Source organism: Prinia subflava, chromosome 6, assembly GCF_021018805.1.
Source record: "Prinia subflava isolate CZ2003 ecotype Zambia chromosome 6, Cam_Psub_1.2, whole genome shotgun sequence".
Lineage (NCBI taxonomy): Eukaryota > Metazoa > Chordata > Aves > Passeriformes > Cisticolidae > Prinia > Prinia subflava.
In genome coordinates this window covers 5,835,690-5,859,602 of record NC_086252.1, presented here as the reverse complement: position 1 = coordinate 5,859,602, position 23,913 = coordinate 5,835,690, and the positions used below count along the sequence as shown (strand labels likewise).

Genomic DNA, 23,913 nt, shown 5'->3' with positions numbered 1-23,913 from the left:
CCCAGGTTGCTCCAAGCCCCATCCAGCCTGGCCTGGGACACTTCCAGGGGTGGGGAAGATAATCCAGCTGGAGCCTTTGCTTTTCCAAACCCCATCCCTGAAGCAGCCGCACACCTTCTCAGCAGAGGCTGCCTCTTTAAGCTGCCTTTTTTCCCACAATTTCGAAGTTTTACGGCCAGCATTCCTCATTTTCCATGTCATTAATCTCCACAGGCCCTGGCTCCAAGCAGCCAGGAAGCCAAACACTGCCAGACAGGTTCCAAGTGAAATCCAAGTTGTCTGGAAAAGAAGAAAATCCAGCTAAAATTTGGGAAAGCACTTGAGCCTCAAATTGGCCCTCCCCAGCCACCCAGCAGGACAAGTGCGATGCTGCTCAGTGGACAGATGGATTTGGTGGCAGCCAGGGCGTCTTTTCCCATTTCACTTGAGTTTTCCAGCAACCAGCCAAAACACAACGTGTTCCTTTGAGCTCACAGATTTAATTGTGCCCAAGGGGGGGGGGGGGGGGGGTGGGATCCACCCAACCCAAACGAAACTGGGAGATTATTTTTAAGTTTCTTTAGAAAGATGTTGCTTTGAGAGCTGCTCCTGAGCACTGTCAGCCAATGCATTTTTCAGAGCGTTATTGCTGCGAGTTCTCATTTTCTCATTTTGGAAGTTGCTCTGCTGTGAATCTTCAGCTCCCTGAAGTCTCAAAGCTGAGGATGACACAGGCAAAACCTCTTTCAGGTAGGGCAAGGGAGGAGAAGAAACCTGTCCTATGGCAGGACAAGGGGGAAGAGCGAAAACTCACCTGGCAGTCTCCAGAAATACCTTTAATCCTCCTGCAGGCTGTCCACAGGGCTCAGCTCTGCTCAGGAGGACCAGAGAATCCCAGAATGGGACTCCCTTCATTCCCTCAGGGAAGGCTTAGGTTGGATATTAGGGAGAATTTCTTCCCAGAAAGTGAGGTCAGGCATTGGCACAGCTACCCAGGGATACGGCAGTGGAGTCCCCATCCCAGGAGGAATTCAAAAGCTGTGAGGATGTGGCACCTGGGGACACGGGTCAGTGGTGGGATTGGCAGTGCTGGGGGAATGGTTGGACTCCGTGGTGTGGGACCAACCAAAGCGATTCCACGATAAATCCCAAGGCACTGCGTTTTCCGACTGAGGGGAGGTTGGGAGCTGCCAAGTTCTGTGTTTTTGTGTCACTTCCCTGCCTCCAGACAAAACTCCAGCATGGACCTGCGCCAGGGAGGATTGGCTGAGCAGCCCAGCATGGGCATGGTGAGCCAGGATCCTTGGGACCGAGGGCATGATCCAGCTGCCTCCCAGAGCAGACCCTGATGGAATCTGCAGACATTTTCCTGCTTGGATTCCTCTTCCCTCCATCCCCCTACAAGCCTCTCCTACAAGCAGAGCTGGGAAGCAGCCCTGGATACTCAAGCCCTCAGTCCTGCCTTTCTTGCCTCACAAAGGGAACCGAGAGGAATTGTTTTGGAATAACAGTGCAAATCGAATTTCCCGTCGCAGATAAAGGGGAGAGAGGTCAAATATGAGAAGGTTTTAGATGAAAGAGGAATTAGCCTGCAGCCCGCTCGGAATAACTCAGTTCCAGTCTCGTTTTCAGCATTCCCAGGATCTGCCACAGCACGGGGCCCCACTGAAGCCCAACACATAAACCTGGCCAAGGCAATTTGTTATCCCCAACGTGGAGCTGCTTCACCAACCACGGGCTAAGCATCTCCTAGAACGGGGCAAAGCATCCCAACGAGTCAGGGGCCACCGTCCATCAGCCCAGGGGGAGCCAGGCAGCCCTGACCAGCTTCCAGCCGGAGCTGTGGGAAGCCTCTCTGTGCTTTGGACGGGCAGATATTCCGCAGCCTCCTGCTCCTGCTCCTCCCAGGCTGCATCCCACGGAGGTGGGGTTGGACACCTGCCTGCCCCAGTCTGCTGACATTCCCCAAAAACAGCTGGGGGGATGCAGCCCCTCTTCCCTTGGCTGCCCCGGCTCTACCCAGCCTTGGCAGGGTTCGGAATGGACTCGGGATGCTCCCAGCGAGGTTTTCCCCCCACTTTTGGTCCCGGTTTCCCTCCTGCCGGAGTGCAGCACAGAAGGATTTGGGAGCAGCCTGGAGGCAGAGCTGCCAGGGCTGGGCTGGGCTCGGGGACCCTCAGCAGCGCCGGGACCCCCTCCTGGATAAATGGGCTCCAGAAATTCCTGTCGCTCAGCACCGGCTGAACCCGGCCGGCTCAAAGGCGGCTGCTAAGCCCGCGCTGGCGGCATTATCCACGGGGATTGGGGGGGATTGCAGGAATTGCTCTCTGCTCGTGGGGAAGGAGAGGTTTTTTTATTTATTTCCTCCCCTTCTCCCCTTTCAAATTCAAACATGTAATCGAAGAGTGAAATTCTGAAAGTTTGCTCAACGACTCTGGGTATTTAATCGCCTTTCAAGCCCAGGAATTGCTCCCCATTCCCTTCCTGATTTAATGGAAAATAGGTTTCTTGTTCCTGCAGGTGCTCTGAAGCTGTTGACCATTGGATAATTGTGCCTTGATACAGCACAAATGCACAGTTCTGTCTGCACCCTCACCCTTCTAAATACAGTAAAAAACTTTTTTTTTTTTTTCCTTTAATTGCACTGAATTTGAAGAAGTTCCTGGCCATGGCAGGGGGCTGGAGCAAGATCATTTTTAAAGTTCCTTTTTGTGACTTCATGATTCCAAACCTTCCCCCACCTTGGGGCAGGGGAATGAATTAATAAAAAAATAGATGAAAAAGACCCATAAATCAGATAAAGGGCACCTGTCTGTGGCTAGTGCACACTGATGCTCTGACTGTGTGATCCAATCTATCCAATCAGGAAATGTTTTCCCCACTTCTGCTGTGCAGCAGTGAGATTTTGGGGTGGTTTTGTGTCAACCCCAAACATTTCCTTCTGCTGCTGAATAATTTAATTTGCTGTAAACGTGGGCAGAGGTCTGCTTTTCCCTCGAAGGCATCCAGAAGATACCTGGCCCCTCTCTGTGTCCGCCAGCCAGGAGTTCTTTCCCTCAGAGCCTATAATTAGGTTGGGATTTGCTCCGTTCCTGCTGAAGCCTTCCATTAGCACAGCCACAGAATGGGAACATATTCCCCATCCTCAGCAGGAACTGGCTTTGCCAGCTTGTGCTGCTGGAAAAAGGCAGACTGTGCCTTCCCCACAGCCTGGGGAGCTGGGGGGTTTTTGCCACAATTCTTAAAATATATTCTCTGTTGCTCTGTGAACAGCCCTGCTGAGGAGCCCTGGTTTTTCAGGCAGGTTCAGCCCCTCCATGTCCCTCTCACCATGAACTTTCTCCTGCCTCGGCCCAGCTTCAGCCTTTTCTCCCATACCCAGACCAAAAGGGCCTAAATTCCTGGGTGTGACCCTGTCACTGCACCTTTCCATCAATGATCACAGTATTTTCCTCCAGGGGAACAGCGTGAAACACCTCCCAGTCTCTTCCTGCCAGGAACTCCTTGTCCCTTTGACATCCCTGGAATTTCACTCCGCATGCTCTTTTCCCCCTGCATTTTCTCTATCCCAGGGCAGCTTTGCAGGTTACACCAATGCATCACATCCAGGCAGGGACAACAAATGAGTTTCCAGGTCCCTGAGAGAGCCTCAGAGAATTCCCTAAGAGATCAACCCTAGGAGAAAGCTTCTACTCCCCACAGATCCAAATCCCATCATAAATCCAAGACATTTTGGTGGCACAGCCTGGACCCCTGCCCCCCATGCGCTCAGGTTGTACACTTAATATTGGACCCTTTTCTTCCCCCTGCAGTGCTCCCACTGCCACAGGTGTTCATCTAAAACACAAAGCCTTGACCTGCTGCCCAGACAGAGAAACTGCCTCTTCCTCCTTCAAAAATGTAAGGAAAACAAGAGAAATTAAGAGAATTAAGCCCAGTGAGGGTCCTGGGAAGGGCGTGGCAGTGCCAGGCCAGGCATCCATCCCTCACACCCAGCCATGGGCACACACTGGAGAAGCCATGAGGGAACCACCTCTAAATCCTGTTGGATCACATTCATTGCAGCACAACATCGTTTTCTTTGGGATTAACAGATTTCTGGCTGTAAAAGTTCCCATGGCTAAAGCAATGGGTGCCACAGCACTGAGGTCAACCTTCCCCTTAGGTCCATGTCCCTGTGAGCCCTGTCCTGCCCACGGTGAGCTCAGAGCATTCCAAGTGAGATGATGCCTGGCACAGGAACTGGGATCATGTCTGAAACAGCCCCCACCCCTCAAAACAAGGCCCCTGCCTCAGCTGGATCACCCAGCAGTGGGATTTCACTCCCAGAAATTAGCTCCCCCAGCTTGTGGGAGCTGCAGGTACTGTCCCAGCCAGACTGAAATCTTCAGATCATGGTCCTAAAACATCACCAGACTCACAATCTGCACACAAATACAGGCTCCAGGGAGACCCTAGAGCCCCTTCTGGGTCTGACGGGGCTCCAGTAGAATATGAGAGGGATTTGGGACTATAGATGGAGGGACAGGATATGGGATGGCTTCCCACAGCCAGAGGGCAGGGATAGATGGGATATTGGGAGGGAATTGTTCCCTGGGAGGGTGGGCAGGCCCTGGCACAGGGTGCTGTGGCTGCCCCTGGATCCCTGGCAGTGTCCGAGGCCAGGCTGGACAGGGCTTGGAGAAGCCTGGGACAGTGGAAGGTGTCCCTGCCCATGGCAGGGGGTGGAATGAGAGGGGACCTCCCAGATCCTGCCAACCCAAACCATTCCACAATTCCCATGCATCACACTGAAGCAGCAGGGGACCCTTCACTGCTGAGACACTCATGAGGATCCCAGGTTCTCCCTGTGAGCTCTCTCCTGCCCTCCCACGAGGAGCCCTTGGTGAGTGCCAACCTGCTGCTGCTCCTGGGCAGTCACTGGAAGGAGCCCAGAACTGAAGCGTGGCCTTCCCTGTGACCACAGGACAATTCCAGGTGACACTCATGGAGTGGATGGATTTTGGATGGTCCAGAGGGCTCCAGAGACAAGCAGGAAGCCAACTGGAGGGAAAACACATACGAAAAAGGCCGTGAAAGGTATAAAGGTGGAGCTGCTTCACCTGGAAACTCAACTGGTTTTTTGCAGGCACTTGTCAACATGCACCTGGGAGCCACAAGGAAACTGGAAAACTCCAGAACTTTTCCATGAACACTCCAACGTAGACATGGGTATATTTTGCCCAAAAAACCATCAAGACCCCCTTCCACAACACACCAAGAACCCAGTAGATGAAACATCCCATCCCAGCAAAGGAAGGAAAGAAGATCAGCAGCAGAAACCCGGGTGGTACTATAATTAACTTTTTTTCTTTTATTTACACCACAAGAATAACAAGTTGTCATAATGTGGTACAAAATACTGGACTCCTAATAAAGTTGAAATTGAAGTCGGTACTGTCAGAGAAAGACACCATTGGCCAGTAAAAAAAAAAAAAAAAAAAAGAAAAAGAAAATAAAGAGGAAAGAAAAAAAATTAAAATAAAATAAAAACAAAGAAAGAAAGAACAAGAATGAGAAAAATATTCCAACTCCACCAATTTAAAAGAAAGGACCATCGGAAAATTGAGCACGAAGAATGCTACCATCACTGAAAGTAGGGTCCATACAAGAAGAGTGAAACTGTGTCTAAATTACAGCGTAAACCGGTAGCTGCTACCAATGGTGACGTCATACTGAGCATGTATAAGTATAAAGTAGAATATAATATAGTTACAACTTTTTGATACTACATATCTGTAATAAGCTCTCGGGTGAATAATGTTTCAACCCCTTCCCCCCCTCCCCACCCCCACTTTTATATATATATTATATATATAAGTTTGTCATCCTCATAAATTGGAAAATAGCGCCTCCACTATGGAGCACAGAAAAAGTGTTAATTTATTTTCTTTCAATAGGATACTTTTTTTCTTTTTCATCATCAATATCAAAGACAAAGTGAAGATGAGCTGAGAACGAGCCCAACTTCATGACAATGAAGAAACACGTTTTGCCTTTCGCTGTAAAGTCTCATTTTTAAACCACAGTGTTGCACAGTACACGACTGCTTAAAGTGAAACCGAGCAATAATACATCATGTAAAAGTAATTTCTTAAAAAAGTTAACGCAGCTGTGCTGAAGAGTTAACTCTTTAAAGTCCTCCTCATCCATCCATCCATCTGTCCGGCTCCTCGGAATGAACGACTCCGTGTGTTGACACAAGGGTTGCATCCAACCTCCCCACCCAGCCTTTGAGAAATCAAAGCAAAAACACCAACCCAAGGGAAAATAATAATAATAACAATAATAATAATAATGACACAGGCAGTTTACTTGGTGTGTTCGGCGTAATTTCCCTAAAAACACTGTTTCCACATAAATACAATAAACTCTATTATTGGTTAAGTCACAAGTGCTAGATAAACGTCTTAGTTTTTTTTTCTTTTCTTCTTAAAATGAGAAATGTTTAAGTAGTCCTTTTTGTTTTTTATTTATTTACTCTTTTTAACAATAAAAAGCACAATTTCTTATTATTAAGTTCAGTAAGACTCCAAAAAAAAGAAAAAAAAAAGAAAAAAAAAAGAAATCCCACTCTCCTTCCTTGGGGTGTAGCTGTGTGGGTGAATGTGTGTGACAACAACATCCCAACCTTTAGTCTCCGCAAATGCCACGAGAGGAAAAAAAAAAAAAAAAACAAAACAAAATAAAACAAAACCCAACCCAAAGAAACCCCAAACCACCTCCTTTTTTTTTTGTTTGTTTGTTTTTGTTTTTTTTTCTCATTATCATTTTCAAAGCTGCCAAGTTTGGCGTGCAAAATCTGTATACAATATAAAGACATGCCAACCTTACAGACCATGCAACCTCAAGGTGTAGGAAACTTAAAAAAATATATTCATATATATTTATATATATATTTATATATATCAATGCCCATAAAAGAACGTGGGCCCAAAAAAGTTTACAAAAGGAAGTATGGAATGAATACATGACCGTGACTAATAAAAAAAAGGAATGTTTTGTATCGAAAGTAAAAAAAAAACCCAAAAAACCAAAAAACCAACCAAAAAACCCCCAATGGTTACTTGTGTACTGCAAACTGGGCCTCACTTCACTGTGAAGAGGATTGAAAGATGTTTCTTTTCTTCCCAAGCAGGTACAAAGGATGCCCTAGGCAGCACGTGCTGGGATGCGGGAGCATCCCAGGCTCCCATCCCGCTGGCACGGCTGCTCCATGGCAAAGTCATCTGAAATGAAGAAGCTTAATGGCTCAAAAAGGTGAAAAATCCCCCTGGAGAGCCTCAAAACGAGGGCTCCCTCCCCTCTCTCCGTGCCTGCACTGGCCCCAGAAAGCATGCCCGGGGAAGAGCATCGCCAGGTAAGGTCACAGCCCAGGGAAGAGCATTCCCAGGGAAAAGGGGGATGCTGCGAAACAAATCCGTGCTGCCAGGAGCTTGGAGGAGACGAGCTCTGTCGTCTTGGGAAAAATCTTCCCGTCCCGGCAAAAAGCTGAGGGAAAGGAAGGAAGGAAGGAAGAAAGGTGGCATTCCGACAAGCTCCTCCAGATTTTCCAAAGGAACTGGCTCAGCACGGTCAGCCAGTGGCTCCCAGGAACGCAAAAAGGAAGGAAAAAGCTTTGCCACGACCAGGAGGAGAAATGTCAAAAACCTTCTGGGGAGGAGCTGACAACACAAAGGGAGGTGTAAACATGGGCACTGCCCACGGCACAGGGAGCAAAACCCCACATCAGTGACCAAATTCGGCAGCCAGATGGATTTGAGATCACAGCAGCAGCGTGGTTGGATGGAAGAAAATCCCAAACCACAACATCCCCAGGTAGGCGGTGCTCTCACATGGGGGGATTTTTAGGATATGCCGAGGACGGGCCTTGCCAATGGGGCTTTTTGGGGTTTTAGGATGTACTTGGGTTTGCACAACTCAAATACTGTAGTGTCTGGTTTTGAAACTGCACTAGAAATGCAGAGGAAGGAAACAAAAACCTCCAGCGTGGGGTCATGCTCCCGATTCCTCCCGTGAGCGAGTCCTGAACAGAATGAAAGCGGCTGCTTCGAGAACTGGAAAGAAGAGAAGTTACTGGAAGCAACCCCACCAGTCCCCATGGGAACAGGATAAAAGAAGGAAGGGTGGTTACAGAGAAGCTGTGCTGGGACGAGGGATGTGCTGTCCTACACTGCTGGAGGAAGGCACGCGGGGAGCGCCGTCTCCACGAAGACGTTCCGCTCTCCATAGCAGGGCTCGCGGCCTCTCCCACCCGGCATTCCCGGGAGGCAATGACCTCCTCGGGGTGGGGGGGTGAAAAAAAAATGCCTCCAAAAACCCCTCCCAGGGCTGGGAAAAAGAAGAAGAAGAAGAGGGGAGAAAAAGATGGAGAGAGGAGGTGGGGAGTTTGCAGGCGTGTCCGGCGGAGAGAAAATGCTGGCGGTCCCAGAGTGTCCAAGAAGCCTTCCCGAGGGCAGGCAGTGCCAGGAGCCACAGGCCGGACAAAGGCATCGCCCACTGAACGTTACCAGGTAAGAAAATTCCTTATTTTCTTTACAAAGCTACTACAAGAGAGCTGAAGAAATATACAGTCGGCGGAATCGGTACAACAAAAGAGCCCATGGCGGTCCCTTCTCCTCCTCCTCCTCCTCGGTAAAACGCCCTTTCCCAGAAAAAAACAAACTCTGTCGATCTGCCCACAGTTCCTTACACCTGCAGAAAGCTGCTCACTGTACAAAAGAGTTGAGGAAAAGGAGAGAAAACAATACAGAAAATAATAATAAAAGAACTAAAAAAAAAAAAGAAAAAATAAAGGAAAATCCATGTATTATAAGCAAGAAAAGAGGGAGGAAGAAAGGTTTAGATGCTATTGCCATTCGGAAAGGAAACCTGCCAAATGGAAAAGAAATGTCAGAGTCACACAAACAAGGCTTCCGGAGGGTTTCAGGAAATATCCATATAAAAATTAACAGCAAATTCAGCGTCTTCGCTATAAAAAACTCTTTTTTTTCTCATTTTTGTTAGAAAAGGATCACAACTAAAAACCTTAAATTAAAATACAAATGCTTAGGGTAGTTGCCCAGTGGCTAAAGTGTTGGCTTTCTGAAAAATTTCCCAATCTGTCACCTGAAAAGTCCTCGAGTTTCAACCTGGATCCTTTTCCAAAAGCACCTTTGATGTTCCAATTCCCAAATCTGTCCCTAGGGAGCTTCCAATGGCTACTGTTAGAGTATGCATTTATTACATTTTTTTTTCTTTTTTCTATAAATGCATCATAAATATTTTTCTCAATAATTCATAGGAATCCGGTTTCTAAGCTTGGAATACATTTGGAATATACATTATACACATATATATATTTATACCTAACAATTTAAGCAATATCTCATGCTAGTTGCTTTTAATAAAAAGCATTCCAGTCTTAAAACCTGCATTTGTGTCTAATACATGCTTTGACAACCAAATTGATAAGTTCAATTACTAGATAATGTAGAAGAGAGAGAAAACATTTGAAAATTGGTTGTTAAAAATGGCTGAATTTCAAAGACCCAACAGTATTTGCCACTTTTTTGGCAACTACCTTAATTTTTTTCCTTTTTTTTTTTCCTTTTTTCCTTTTTTTTCTGAAACAGCAATGAAAGAAAACAAAACAAATCCAAACTTGTCGACAGTTTTTGGAGACACTCTGTTCAGCTGATGCCTGCTTCCCACCATCATGCCAGCACAAGCCAAAAAGTCTTCCTTCCTGATGGCAGTCCTTGGCTTTCCCAACCAGAGGAAAAATATTCAGGAACTGCTGTGTTCTTTGTGTTTGTTTGGTTTTTTTGTGTGTGTGTGTTTTTTTTTTTTAATTAATTTTTACTTAAGGCATTGTTCCTCAAACTTCAGAAAATCCAGCTGCACCAAATCCATCAATTAAAAAAAAAGGCACAAACTCATCTTCAGATGGCTTTGGAGACAATAAAGCCGACTCCATCTTGGCTACCATTCCCCACTTCTGCTTCCCTTTCCTTTAGGTGTCAGATGAGTCCCTCATTCCCTGTCCCTCCCCGTTAAAAATACAGCATCATCTCCCAACGTTCCTGTTCCGACAAGAGCTGTCGTTGACTCACAGGCAGGCAAGAGCTATTTCCAAATATCCAAGAAATGAAAGTACACGATGGGTTGAGTGGTTCAAGCAGAGATTGCTCAGTTGTGGGTAATCAACTTTGTAAGCACCAGTTTTATGTTAAGGTTTGTTTGATTTGTGTTGTTGAATCTTTGATTTCTTTATTATTCTTGTGTTTTGTTTTTGTTCTTTTGTTTGGCAACTCTGCCAAAGACTTCCCAGGCGTCGTTCCTCTTTCCGCTCCCGGTGAGGACCAGAGGAAGAGTGCCCAATGTGTCAGTCCTTTGCTGCTCTTCACCAGCATTTTTTTTCAGCAAAAAGAGACTCAAAGATGTGGAGAGATTTGGTTTTTTGTGTCGCTTGCTTTGCTTTACACCTGGCTGTCCTTCCGTGTTCAGGAAATAACCGTGACAGGACGCAGGAGTAACAAGAGAAAGCTTCTTGGCAGAGCTTCAAGACGAAGACAAACAGACAGGAGAACTCCAGCTCGAAGGTGTGTGCTACAGGGGAGGCTCCTCTTCCATGGGTTCGTCCTCAGGTCTGAAGGATTGCGCAGCCAGGCAGGGTGGGAGAGGGAGGGGAGACAAAAGGGTTGGGCATGACATAGTTAGACAATTCGTGGTGCCAAGTCTCACGCCTTACGTTCCCACCACCTTCCCACCTAGCCAGCTGGGATCACCTGGAATTAAACATGCCACCAAGAAGGGCTTTTGGACAACCTCACTTGGGAAACATTAACATTTTCCCAGCAAAATAAATTCCTTTTTGTGGCCCAAAACCATGTTTGGAGCAGAGGGCTCAGGCAGAGGGTGCATACACAGAGCTCATGGCTCTGCTGCTCTCCTACAGCCCAGGAGGTCTTTTGGGAACCCATGAAGGACAGGGCATGTGGGGAACACAGTAGCAGTGGCTGAAAGGAGAGGATTAACCTGGAAGGCTGCTCCTCCTGCCTGGGCAGACCTGGAAATGTGATGGGAAACCACTGACCTCTTCTCCGCCGGCTTCACGCCCACCGACAGTGATGCCATGGCCGTCACCGTCTCCGCCTCCTCGTTCTCACACTTCTGGGCCTCCACCAGGGAATATCCCACCGTGGAGGCGAAACGCTGGAGGGAATGCCAGTACTTGCCTGGGAGAGAGGTGACAGCAGGGCCATCAGGGCACCATCCCAGCTCCTTCTTTCCCAAATTCAACCTCCAGGTCAGAACTGCCCAGGGAACACTCATCTGATCCATACTCTCACTTTAAGGGCCTTAGGTGTTCAAAAAATAATTCCTTTTCCACTTCAAAACTCTCAGAAACTTCTAGACCTAAGGACGAATGCATCTGGAAATGTCTCTCTACCAAAAGATGCAGGAGAGGGAAGGATGCAGTCCAGGTCTGGATGTAACTGCTGACTGCCACGTGCTTTCAGTGGGCAAATCCCCATAGACTAAAGAAGTCCAAGGTCTATTTAGAGCCATTAAAGTTGGAAAAGACCTCCACAATCACCAAATCCAAGCTTCAACTCCCAATGTATTTTTTTATGTTGGCAGTTGGACACCCTTTTGCATTAGGAAGAGCACAGGGAAGGCTCCAGAGGAAAGGATTTCCAAGAATTTCTCCAGGCAAGGTTTGACACAATGATTTTAAACTTCTTGGCTAAAAAACCTAAAATACCAACAACTGCCAGCAAAACTCATGGAATATCCTTGGAAGGGACCTAGAAGGTCGAGTCCAACTCCTGCACAGGTGCTGCACAGGACATCCCAAGAATCCCACCTTGTGCCTGAGAGCCTGCTTCACTTCCATGCCTATCTGCTCCTAATCAATGTGTGCCACAGCACCCAACAAGACCTTGTGTCATTCAGAGATACTTAATTGCTTTTAAAGAAGTAAGGGCACCCTCTAATGGCAGGACACTCTGTCCTTTACAGAGCTTTTAGAGCTTTTAACTATTGCTGGGTTAACAGCTGGACCGGATCATCCTGACTGTCTTTTCCAACCTAACCTGTGCTCTGATTCTGCAATTCCCCCTAAAGGGCTAAAGCCTTGCTGGGCATGGCTCCATCCACAGCAACGCCAGTTTGTGGCTGCACAAAAACCCAGTTCAGGGTGCAGTGACCACCAGGAAACTGGGAAATGGGGGCATGAAGCTGGCAGAAGGACGGAGAAGCCCGAGGGGTGTCCCCAGGGAACGGCTGGGTCGGTGGCGCTGCACTCACTGTGGATCTCGATGACTTTCTCCATGGAATGCACCGCATTAGCATTAGCTCTCTGCTGGAAAACCTTCTCTGGAAGAGGGTCAAGCTGGAGAGAGAGAGAGAAGAACCCCAAAGGAATGTTACCATTGAATACCAGAATGGTTTTGGTGGGAAGGGACATTAAAGCTCATCCCATTCCATCCCCTGTCATGGGCAGGGACATCTCCCACTAGTCAGTTCTGCAGTGGGAACATGTCTGTGCCATCCCAGGTAAAGGCCTGACAACACCGCTGGAGGAATGTTTTAGGATTTATTTGATTTCCTTTAGAAAAACCCAAGAAGATGAGACACCTCTGCCCTTCCAGGTTCTCCACTAACAAATTAATTAATCCCAAACCCCCAAGGTGGGCTGTCCAAAACAAGAGACGCCCACTGCTGTTAACTGTGCTGAAAACAGCACTCAAGGCCCAACCAGGGATGTTCCCCAGCAAAGAACAGCCAGAGTTAGTAGTTAAAAATATCTATGGCAAAGTTTAACCTCTGTTCAAAGGCAAGAGTGGCTGCAGCAAAGACTGCTCTTACGAGCACATGGTAGCCATTCCATAGGTACTTCACGGGATGCTGCATTCCAGATTCAGTAATTATGGATTGCACTTTTTATTAATTCTCCACTCTAAAAATAGTTCTGCTCCAAAATGGTTACTGTATGACATTAAGTGAACGCAAAAGCAACTCTTGGATAAGTCTTTGAGCAAGAGCTTTCCAAGGCCTCCTGGTTGACACTGAGACAAAGCATGTTCCTGATTCCAGAGCACACTGCCCCTCCTGAAATAACACACAAACTGCCTCAGCCTGTGCAAAAGGGACCAAAAACCTCTGGGCATGAGGCACCTGGCTGTCCTCACCTTCTTGTTTGAAGGGCAGAGGCTGGTGATGCCCACAATGGACTGAGCAGCTCTGCAGAGTAATGGGTGAGGAACAGGGGCTAACTGGTCTGGGCTGCCAGCAGCAGACCTCAGAATCATGGAATGCTGGGGGGTGAAGGGATCTTAGAACTCATCTCATTCCACCTTTTGCCATGGGCAGGGACACCTTTCACCATCCCAGGTTGCTCCAAGCCCCATACAGCCTGGCCTTGGACACTGCCAGGGATCCAGAGGCAGCCACAGCTGCCCTGTGCCAGGGCCTCCCCACCCTCCCAGGGAACAATTCCTTCTCAATATCCCATCTAACCCTACCCTATGTGGTTAAAGTGGATTAAAACCATTCCCCCTTTTCTTGTCCATCAGGACCTTGTCCAAAGTTCCTGTCCAGCTCTCTTAGACATGCTTTAGGCACTGGAAGACTTCTTCCTGGAGCCTTCTCCAGGCTGATTAAGCCAAAGTCTCAGACTGTATTGAAGTCTCTTTCTGCACCAAACCCACCTCTGATTTCCACTGAAGCCCTGTGAGCTTTGCACACTTCTGCCACCACAGCAGTGCAGGTCCATACCCCAGCCCCGACCCCCTCCCCCAGTGCAGTAATCAGCTACACAGCCCCAGCTCGGGTTTAATTTCCTGGCCAGTTGGAAAGGAGCTGGCTCCTGCGCTCACCCCGTGCTCCTCCCGACGCGGGAGTTTTGATCTCCGCCGGTGGATGCCGACGCTCGGTGGACTGGCACCATTCCCCTCATTTCCTACCAGCCCCACTGGAGCTCCAGGACGGCTCCTGAGCCACTCCAGCTCCCTGCAGCCCGCCCTGGCCACAGCTGCCTGTCCATGTGTGTGCAGGCAGGATCCTCCGACACGCTGTAGATCAAACCGCATCAAAGGGCCGCAGCACAGAGCTGCAGCCGTTTCCCCCGACTCCCTTGCCTTCAAAAGGTTCGAGGAAAGACCTGGATAAAACCAGTGTTTCCTGCTTTCTGATGTGTGGGTAAGCCAGGGAATATTACCCTATCTGCACAGCCCACCTAGGAAAAGTGAGAGCAGGTCTGTGCTTAAGTGTCCTTGTATCCATGATTAAAATAATCAATGTTTTTTACCTTTAAGAATCAATATTGCCTCCACTCAATGAAACCACTCAGACAGCTCACAACATCCAAGGTATCCTGAGTGCTGAGCGCTCTCCACAGCCTTATACTCCCTGAAACATCCATGTCTTGGATCAAGCACTTATTTACTGCATGTGGTTGCAGTCAGCCTCCTGTGATCCTAGGAGCACACTGAGCAGGAGGAACGACATCCTCCAGGCATTATTCCCACTGCTTCCCTTTCGAAGTGCATCCTGCACTCAAAGGTGGATAGAGCCAGAGGAATTGTCTGTTATGGAATTGTCTTGAAGCAGATGGGTGCTGCAATAAACACCTCACAGGATCCCAGGATGGTCTGGCTTACAGGGTACCTTATAGTTCATCCAGTCCCAGCCTCAAGCCAGGGACAGGGACACCTTCCACTATCCCAGGTTGCTCCAAACCTCATCCAACCTGGCCTTGGACACTTTCAGGGATCCACGAGCATCCACAGCTTCTCTATGGATCCTGTGCGAGTGCCCCCCCACTAGAACCACCCTGTTTCCATGCTGGTGTGGCAGCTGCCTCCCAAGTTTTCAGCTGTCCTGAGGGCTGAGTGCAGGCTGGAGCCATTCCCCGTGCCCAGAGCCTTCTCAGAACTGCCTGGCCAAGATAAGGAGCAGGATGCTCCCTGGACACTGGGAGCTGGGATGCTGGATGATGGAAGCAGGTGCTTCTGATGAATCCCAGCTGATTTATCTCTTGGCCTGGCTACTCCAGCCTCCCCCTTAACGCCGAGTGAAGGCAGAGCGCTTCTCCGACAGGCTGGCAGTCAAACTGCTCCACACCTCCATGCAGATCCAAGCTCCCTCTCCATCTCTGCAGACACCTGATGGTCACTGAACTACAACCCTTCACAGAATCACATCCCTCTGGAAACAGACCCACTTCTTGTCTCCTCTGGTGCTGTACCTCAGACCAAACTAACCATACTCAAAAGCCCTCAAATATGATTTCAGGTTGCACCAGAGGAGGTTTAGGTTGGGTATTAGCGAAAAATCCTTCACTGGAAGCGTGCTTAGGCACTGAGTCAGCCTGCCCAGGGCAGTGGTGGAGTCACCATCCCTGCAGGGATTTCAAAGATGTGTACATGTAGCTTTTTTTCTTTCATCCTGCTGACACTAAAAGCGGCGGGGGGGGAAAGGCAAAAAAGATGGAGTATCTAAAGTTTTCTTTGTAGGAAAATAGCCTGAGTTCTTCCGAATCCAGCATCTTGCTGTACTTTTCTGTCTGGCTCTTATCTTGCAATCACCCTCCCTAACCTTTCTGGCCAATTTCTCTGACACAGCCAAGGTTTTTCCTACACAGCAACATGCAGAAAATAGGAAATTTAACTCCAAGGAAAAAATCCATCTGCAAACCATGTCAAGCAAGCTGCCCCATGCAGCAGGCACAGGCTGTAGGACTAGAGAGGAGAGCAAAGAGAAGGGAGGGCTTGCATAGCGAATTCAGAAATTAATTAAAAGAGGTTTTTTCAAAGAACACAAAACAAATTATTTGGAGAAAGAACAAACCCAAAAAATCATTCCTAGCTGTTTCCCTCATCACACGGACTGCAAAGCGCAGGTGGTTTTTAAGCATAAAACAAACACTCTTTAAAGCACCAAGTGTCTGAAGGACACAAAACAATGACAGGAACTTGGCAGACGGGAGGATGAGACGCCCAAGCTCGAGGGGGGAGGAGGTTTTGGGGGTGCCTGTACCTCGTTTCCCAGCAGGGCAGACACACAGGCCTCCGAGGCGTCGCAGATGGCCGTGAGGTCGTGGCCACCCTCGAGGGCCAGCACGACGCGGCCCCCGGCCAGGCCCATCAGCTGCTTCGTCAGGTACCCAAAGCCTGCAAGGAGGGAACAGAGGAAATGCAGGAGAAGGGCAAAGGTGGCAGCTGGAATCGGGCTCCTGGCGGAGGATCAAAGAATTAGGGAGAGGAATTACATCATATTAAAAACCCAGCGGGGATTTGAAAGGGCTCAGCGCATAACACGAGCCAGGTTGGGCTTTAACGCGCTCGCAGCGCAATTCCAGCCGTGGCTTCCCTGGGATGGATCCATGGGTCCCCACCAGCACTGCCCTAGCTGAGAGCATCACCATCCTCCCCTTGCCACCCCTCAGCACCCCAAATTAAAGCCAGCAGCCAACATTCCCTCTGGAAGCAGGGAAAGGGGCAGATTTCTGCTGGATGTTGCTCTGGGGGAGGGAGGAGGAAGGGCAATCGGCCCAGTTTGGGTTGGGATAGCAGCAGTGCAGTGCCCCAGAGAGATTTAGGTTTGACATCTCGTTCTCAGCAGACGGCTCTTCCCGTCCATAATATGCTATAAAAATTCCAGGGGCACCCGGCACTTTGATCAGATGACACACAATACATTTCTGCCCCCTTTAAACAAAACAGAACCAAGCGGTGAGGATTTAAAAAACGTGTCCTCAAAGCAACCTTCCCCCTTCAGGAGAAAAAGAAAAAAAAAAAATATCAAAAAGCCAAACAAAGGAAAAGCTGGGGAATTTCTACCCTCCATCCCCACACCCTGCTTTCTGCTTTGGAGCAAACCCCTTTGCGAGTCGGCAAATTAACAAATTAACAGGCAGAGAAAAATATCCACTGCTGAGCCCATAACTGGTTTTGTGAGAGGAGCAGAGCCTGGCAAATTCAACCAGCAGGTAAACAAGACCTTCCCTTTCCCAAGTGTTTCTGGATATCTCAAGGAACTTGTCTCTTGTAAACCTATTTCACTTTATTCTTATATAAAGTTTATAGGTTCAGCTCCCTTACGGGGTTTTAAAGTTCACTGTAGAGAACAACTTTCCTGGCTAGAACTCCTAAAAAAGAATAATAAAACCCTTTTTGCAAGAAAAACTGTCTTCTGGATCGATTTGAATGAAACAGTGCCAGGTAAACTCCACATAACCTGGTGGGGAATTTCAGTGCATCTCCCAAAAACATCCCCGACTCAAAGAAAAAGAAGGGTTTAGGGATCTCTGTAATTAATTCAAAAGTGGAGAGCAGAAGTATTCAGCTCAAAATTTTAATAAGGTATCCTGGAGAAAGAAATGGACCTGTGGTAGCAATGAGAGTGTTTACAGCTGGTATTGTCTTTTCCTGCAATTTTATATTAAAACCAGCATAACTCTCTAATTCAGTAGAGATGTGACTACAAATAAATCACACAATATTACATGTTGAATATTTCAAATTTGAAATATATAATGTTTCAGAAAAAAAAAAAGGCAAAAAATAAAAAAGAATTAAGACTTCAGCCAGGCCAAAATTGTAAAATGCATTATAAAAAGATAAACACCTTGAAAATTCAAAGAAAAACAATGGAAGTTTTGCCATTGAAATGAAAGATCTGAAATAGACCCCACAAAGTACAATCTGGGAACGCTGTCCTTTAATCCCTAGGACAGCAGCAGAAGCAACTTACACTTTGCACTTACATTTTGCTGACAGATTATATCCTCCGAGGGGTGTGGGGTGCCCTTCCACAGCATCAAAACCAGATGACACCAGCACAACGTCTGGGGCAAACTCGTTGGCAATGGGCATCACTACTGTCCTGCAACACAAAATATCCATGGCACACACATTAGGGTGGCTCCTGGGCAAAGGCAGGGGTGCTTAAACCCTCTCACCAGACCCTTACTCCATGGCAGCAAGGCCCATCTATTTCCCTACAAGGTGAGAGCCTGGCTGGAAAAACTCCTTGCACTCTCTGGGATTTCTTGCACCTCATGTTTTGAGCAGGGAAATGAGTTGTCACCACTTGTGTTTCCCATTTGGGATCATATCCTGATTTACATGCATGGGAACAAGGGTAAAATAAGAGGGCATCAGGCACAGGCTGCAAAACTACCTGGGAAAACTCACTCCAAGGCATTATCTCTAAGTCCTCCCTCAAAACATCTCCTCTAGGCTTTGCAAAGTGATTCCTGCCTCCGGAGAAGTGATTCCTGCACTTCTCATTTCCCACAACAAAAGGCTGGGAGTGTCCCATGGGGCAGCACTGCTTTAGAATGCAAATATCCCACCCAGATCCACCTCTCCCATCGATGCTTCCCCACCCAAATCCACCTCTCCCAAGGCCAGTTTCCTGTCCTCTAACGTTTTGTTCACTAAAAAATGGATGGAATTGCTCAGCATCCCCATCCTACGAATTGTTAAAGTTGTATTTAAATTAAATAAAGGGTTTGTGTCTGCAGTTTCTCACCGAAAGACCTTTTCCGCCCTCTGGTTTCTCTTTCTCCCAAACTCCACAATTTCTCCTCAAAACCTACACAAGGTTGCAAACATCCCATCCCCACATCAAGACGCACTTCCCAAATTAGGTTTTTTCCATTGTAACTGCACCTATTGAATTCTGAATGTATTCCTAGGGCAACCTGACCTGTAATTTTCTCATTTCCCTATCCTAGGAACAGCCACCAGCCAGGATAACTTTCTACAGAAGGAACTGAAGTTATTTTACCCACATCCCAAAGCACGGACCTGTAAATCTTTGCACACACGAGTACCTCACTTTATTGAGTCACGTCTTTATTTGATGCTCTAAAAACAGCCCAGGGGGGCCTGTTCCGTGGTGAGATGGCTCAAGTGCTATCAGGACGCTCATAAAAGTTCCCAGTTTTTGCCACTAGGATATTAAACAGCCACGTGACATCTGCCAGAATCAGCAGCTTGTGACATGCAGCTGAGCTTGTGCCCCTCTGCAGAGCTCATTTTTAATGGGGCATCAACCTCTGCCAGGCACTGAGCAAACCCATCCCCAAGTCTCCACGGTCACCACGGAGCAGGGACAGGCACCCAAACACCAAAAACCCACTCCCTACACCTCCCAGCTTTACTTCTTCCCCAACTGTTTGCCACAGCAACCCCAGAGCCTCCTGAAATCGCTGCTGATCTCCGCATGCAGACACGGAGACCTCTGCGAGAAAAAGGGCATGTGATTTTCCCTTAATCTGCACAAAATCTAAACAAGGAACTTGAATTTTCTCCTCTAATGATGTGATTTCTCCATTTTGTCCTTGGGGGATGATTCCACGAGGAAGACGACAGCACAGTTCTGGCTGGTGACTTTACAGTTTGGTGGAACCCACAGGCACTTTTAGGAGAAACCACCTCCCTCACTGAGGCCTGAAGCAGCAATTCCAGAGCAAGTGCAGTGGCTGAGGGTTTATTTTCCCTGCGCTTTGAAGTGCTGCTGAGCTCTTTCATTCCTAACCCAAGGAAAACCGCTCAAATCATCAGATTTATTTCCCCCCCTCCCCAAGTTACGACGCCGTGGGAGCTGCTTAGGATCTCAGTGGAAGTGTGGGGTCACCAGAGCCAGCCCAAACCTGCACCCTCAAGGTGTGGGGATGGTCCATGAGCACTGAGCAACGCCAGGAATCACAGATCCAGGGGGATTCTCAGCCATGGGACACAGCTCATGGAGTACAGAATGGTTGGGAAGGACAATCTCATTCCAACCCTGGCACACGTGTCCGATCCTGCCAAGAAGCTCCTGAGGAATGGGGCAGCTGGTGACGCTCGGCTGGAGGTGGCTGTGGGTGACAGTGACAGAGTGACCCCTCCAGCACTGCCACACGGCCCCCAGGGCTAACCTTGAACCCTGCCACGGGCAGTTTCAGGAGAGAAAAAGCCCTCCTCCTAATTCCAGCACGACACCAGCATCCCAAAGCCACAGCCCCTGCTCTGTTTGATGGATGTAAACAGCTCTCCATGGATGTAAAATTTGATCCAGGAGCGCCAAAGCCAGCACTCCCTCACTTTGCCTTTTTAATTGTAAGAAAAAAATGACAAAAATCCGGTGTGCTTCCGAGATTCCATCTGTGGACAACGTTTTGGACACGTCTCATCCAGCTTTTTGCTTTTTAATTTTCCCTTGTCTGCAAATAAAACCAGCCCCTTCGCTCAGATCCACCCAGTAAAGCCAAACTCTCCAGAGGAACAAGGAATAAACTGCAAACAGCCCTGTGGCTTTGCCCTGATGATGAGACTATAAAAAAGCCAGAAATTCAAATTATTACCCAGGAGATAAGCAGTTCTGCCTGGAATTGGGTCTTTTAAGGAATGGCTGAGGAGGCTGTAAAGTTATTCACTGAGGAATGAATATTCCTAACACTGAATATTCATCCAATCCATGTATATTTTTTTTAAAAAAACAAGGAAACTGAAATTTCCCAAATTTCAGAGCTTTGTTTTGCTTGCTTAAAATAAATGAAATACTTTTATTTGCCTGGTTACAGCTGAGCTAAACAGCTCTACACGAGAGCAAACTGATGGCTGCAACCAACAACCTCTCCATTGTGTTTTGCAATTGCTTGGGAGAGAGAAAACAAAAATAAATGCAATTTCAGATCTATTTTCCAGAAGGCTGAATGAACAATTTTTAGCCTGGCAATAGCCAATTCCCCAATTAAATGCCTTATAAACAACAGGCAGATGAAACAATCCTACAGAAGATTATTTTGGGCTTTAAATGCTCAATTGCAGTGAGTAAATTGGTGAAACTTAGAAGGCTGAATACTTTATTAAAGCCTTTTTCCCTTGCTTGGCCACATCTATGTTTTATACCTATCTGTATGTGTGCTATGTATATATTTATATACTTTACGTGTATCTATATTACACATATATTTATATATCTATTGATATATTATATATTTTATATGTAACTCGTATATGTTTCTATATGTGTTACGTATCTATAGTTTTATACATGTTATATATTTTATATATATAAACTAAAAATGTTACCCACTGCTCCTCAGGCTAACCAGCTTCCCGAAAATTCCGGTCTTTGCTTCTCCATGGTCATTTACTGTGTCAAAAGGGATTAAGAATTTGGGGATGAAATCGGCGTGGGGAGAGCATGAAATTGAAAATACAGCAACAACCGTTCCAGGCAAAACATCATCATCTCTTCCCCAGCCTCCTCTTCCTCGCTCCTGAAGTGGTTTATGGATTGAGGGAAAAACCCAAATCTCCCTCAAATTGGTTCCTGAACTTGTTTAATGCTTTTTGAAAGCGGCAGGAGGAGGGGGAAGCGCAGTCCTGGCTTTTTCCTTCTGGTTGAGGTGTTTTAAATAAAATCGAATGTGGAATTGTGCTGTACATAGAATTATGACTGTGGAGGAGACCTCGGGACAGGGGAAAAAATTCTCAGATACAACACAACTGCTGGAATCACCAGGAAAACTTCCATGCAGTAAATTCAGAGGGAAATTCCTGCGGATAAAACATTTTTAATTTCAGTAATTGCTGTTCCCGTGTAATAAGGAACCAGCCGGAGCCTTCCCATTTCTCCTGCAGGTCTCTTAGCTGGGTTTGCACCTGGATCAGGAGGATTGAGAGAGGCAAACAGGATTTCTGCTCTTGTAAAATGTTAGAGAAGAACAAATCCTGGTCCAAAAAACCCCTCCAAATTTTACAACTGTTTGTTTCTGTAACTACGGAACAACAGCAGAGACACAGGGAACGTTCTGAGGAGTTCAGGACTTTGGGAATGACGTGCCCTGCATTTTTCCCATTAAACTGACCCCACTGCTGCTTGACCTGTGAAATCTGGGATTGCCCACACGCTCCGGGGGCGAGTTCAGGCGCGAGATGTGGAGCTGACTCCGGCGTAGCCGCGGCTACCACGGCATGCAGGAGCTCCAGGCTCCCAAAAAACTCCCCAAATCCCTCTTATCACCCCCCCCACACACACCAAAACAGAGCACCCAACCTGCAGCAGGGGCAGGCAGTGATTTCAGCTCCAGGTTAGGAAGGTAACAAGCGACAAAGTGTAGGGAAAAGCACATTTTAAACTCTTCTTCTCACTTCTGATATGTCTGGTGGCATTAAGGACCATCCAGAGGTCAGGAGAGCTTGAGTACCCCAAGACTGGCGAGATGATGTTTGGAGACAGGATAAAAATCACTGATGGGAGTTTCCACGGTTTTTTTGGATGGAGCAAACCCACATTGAAACAGGTTTTCAGCAAGGGGATGAGTGGTTTCGCTGGGATTTATTTATTTCCTCACTTCTCTCGTTGAGGACAATTATCTCAGTTATTTTCATTTCTCAAACCCACACATCGTGTCTTCCTGAAATACACCAACAAAAAACGAGGAGCACATTGCTTTTTAAAATCTGCTCCTTTTACACACAGAAAGGACTTTTGTACCCTCAAAACAGGCAGGTATGTGAAGAGTTAAGGCTTGAAAAAAAAAAGAAAAAGTCTATCAGTATCTCTGCCTAGCTCAAAGGATTTCCACTGATTCCTCTCCAGACTTCAAAGCCTCACAGTTTGGCATTCGGACTGGTTTGAATTAAAGCTCAGTTCTCCACTGCGAGTTTCCAAGTTCATGGTGAAAATGCCTCCTGCTTCTGGAGTTCATTATGGCCAATTTTCTTATCTTTTCTTCATCTTCGGTTTGATCCCCAGCAAATGCAACGTGGCATTCGACGGGGTGGAATAACAAGGTGCTGCCTTGAAGGCATGTATTGTCTCAAGGGGCTAAAGCAAGAAAAGAAGGGGAAAAAATAGGATATATGACCCATTCCCTTCACTTTCTAACTCTCGGGGGGCTATAAATTGCAAACTTCAAAGCGTTATTTTACATTAAAATCAATAGAAAGATTCAGGGGGTGGGGATGAGGGTGGGGGGATGAAATGTTTTTCAAAGGAGCTGGTTAAGATTTAGAAAGGTCACTTGATAATGTATTGTCATGGCCAAACTTGCTGTAGGATGAAAAAAAAGCTTCTCCTTTAACTTACGGTTAAACTGAAGGTGTGCAGGAAGAGCATCCCTCGGCTCCCTCAAAACTTCCCAAAATAAGAGCTGTGACCAGCTCCAAAGGCTGTTCCCTAAATAGCTGCAGTGTCCAGTCAAGCAGACCCCAGGAATGGCTGGCAAAGGCTTCACTGTGCAGCCTGAGCCTTTTCCAGGAGCCTGGAAACTCAATTAGTATTTAATGTCCCCGTGTCCCCAGCTCCGGGTGGGTGCTCTGGCTAATGAAGAGATCCATCCTGGGCTAGCCAGGCTTCCACTCAGGAGCAAAGTGCTGCCTTCCTGGGCCAGGAGTGACACCAATGGCAGTGATTTGGTGTCATTTTAAGTCATGTGTGTTCTCTGAGGGCTTTTTGATGGCTGAATGAAGAGGAGGGAAAAGGCGCTTTTTGCTCAGCGTAATAGGACATAACAGGGAAGAGCAGAAAATAATGCTGCTGGATCTAATGCTGTTCCACGGAGGTGACATTCCAGAAATTCACATCCCATGTTCTGGCAAGGGTGTGCCTACCTGAATTTAGGCCCCCAGAGGTGCAGTAAACCCACTGTGAGGACAGAAAACCACTTCAGATTGTTAAAGGAGAGGCCAAGTGGACTCATGGCACAGGGGAGCCAGGGGGTGGGACAGGACAGTGTCTAAGAAAGATCACGGAATGGTTTAGGTGGGAAGGACACCTCAAGTTCATCCAGTGCCACCCCTGCCATGGGCAGGGACACCTTCCATTGTCCCAGGTTGCTCCAAGCCACATCCAACCTGGCCTTGGACACTTCCAGGGATCCAGGGACAGCCACAGCTGCTCTGG

At 47.4% G+C, this 23,913-nt stretch overlaps 1 protein-coding gene and 1 pseudogene across 8 annotated transcripts in view; both read right to left on the bottom strand.

Annotated features, from left to right (window-relative positions):
• Positions 1–4,474: 4,474 nt before the first annotated feature.
• LOC134551873 (uncharacterized) lies at positions 4,475–9,694 on the bottom strand (annotated as a pseudogene).
• Positions 9,695–9,837: 143 nt separating this feature from the next.
• The window catches only part of HDAC4 (histone deacetylase 4), a 174,134-nt gene continuing 160,058 nt past the window's right edge, over positions 9,838–23,913 (bottom strand). For all 8 annotated transcript variants that reach the window (XM_063399989.1, XM_063399987.1, XM_063399986.1 and 5 more), the window contains 5 exons: positions 17,774–17,892; positions 16,045–16,178; positions 12,313–12,397; positions 11,096–11,237; positions 9,838–10,648 (listed from right to left, as the gene is read on the bottom strand). In XM_063399989.1, coding sequence (XP_063256059.1) covers positions 10,609–10,648; positions 11,096–11,237; positions 12,313–12,397; positions 16,045–16,178; positions 17,774–17,892 — 520 coding nt within the window. In that variant the 3' untranslated portion in view covers positions 9,838–10,608. The remainder of the gene's footprint in view (positions 10,649–11,095; positions 11,238–12,312; positions 12,398–16,044; positions 16,179–17,773; positions 17,893–23,913) is intronic.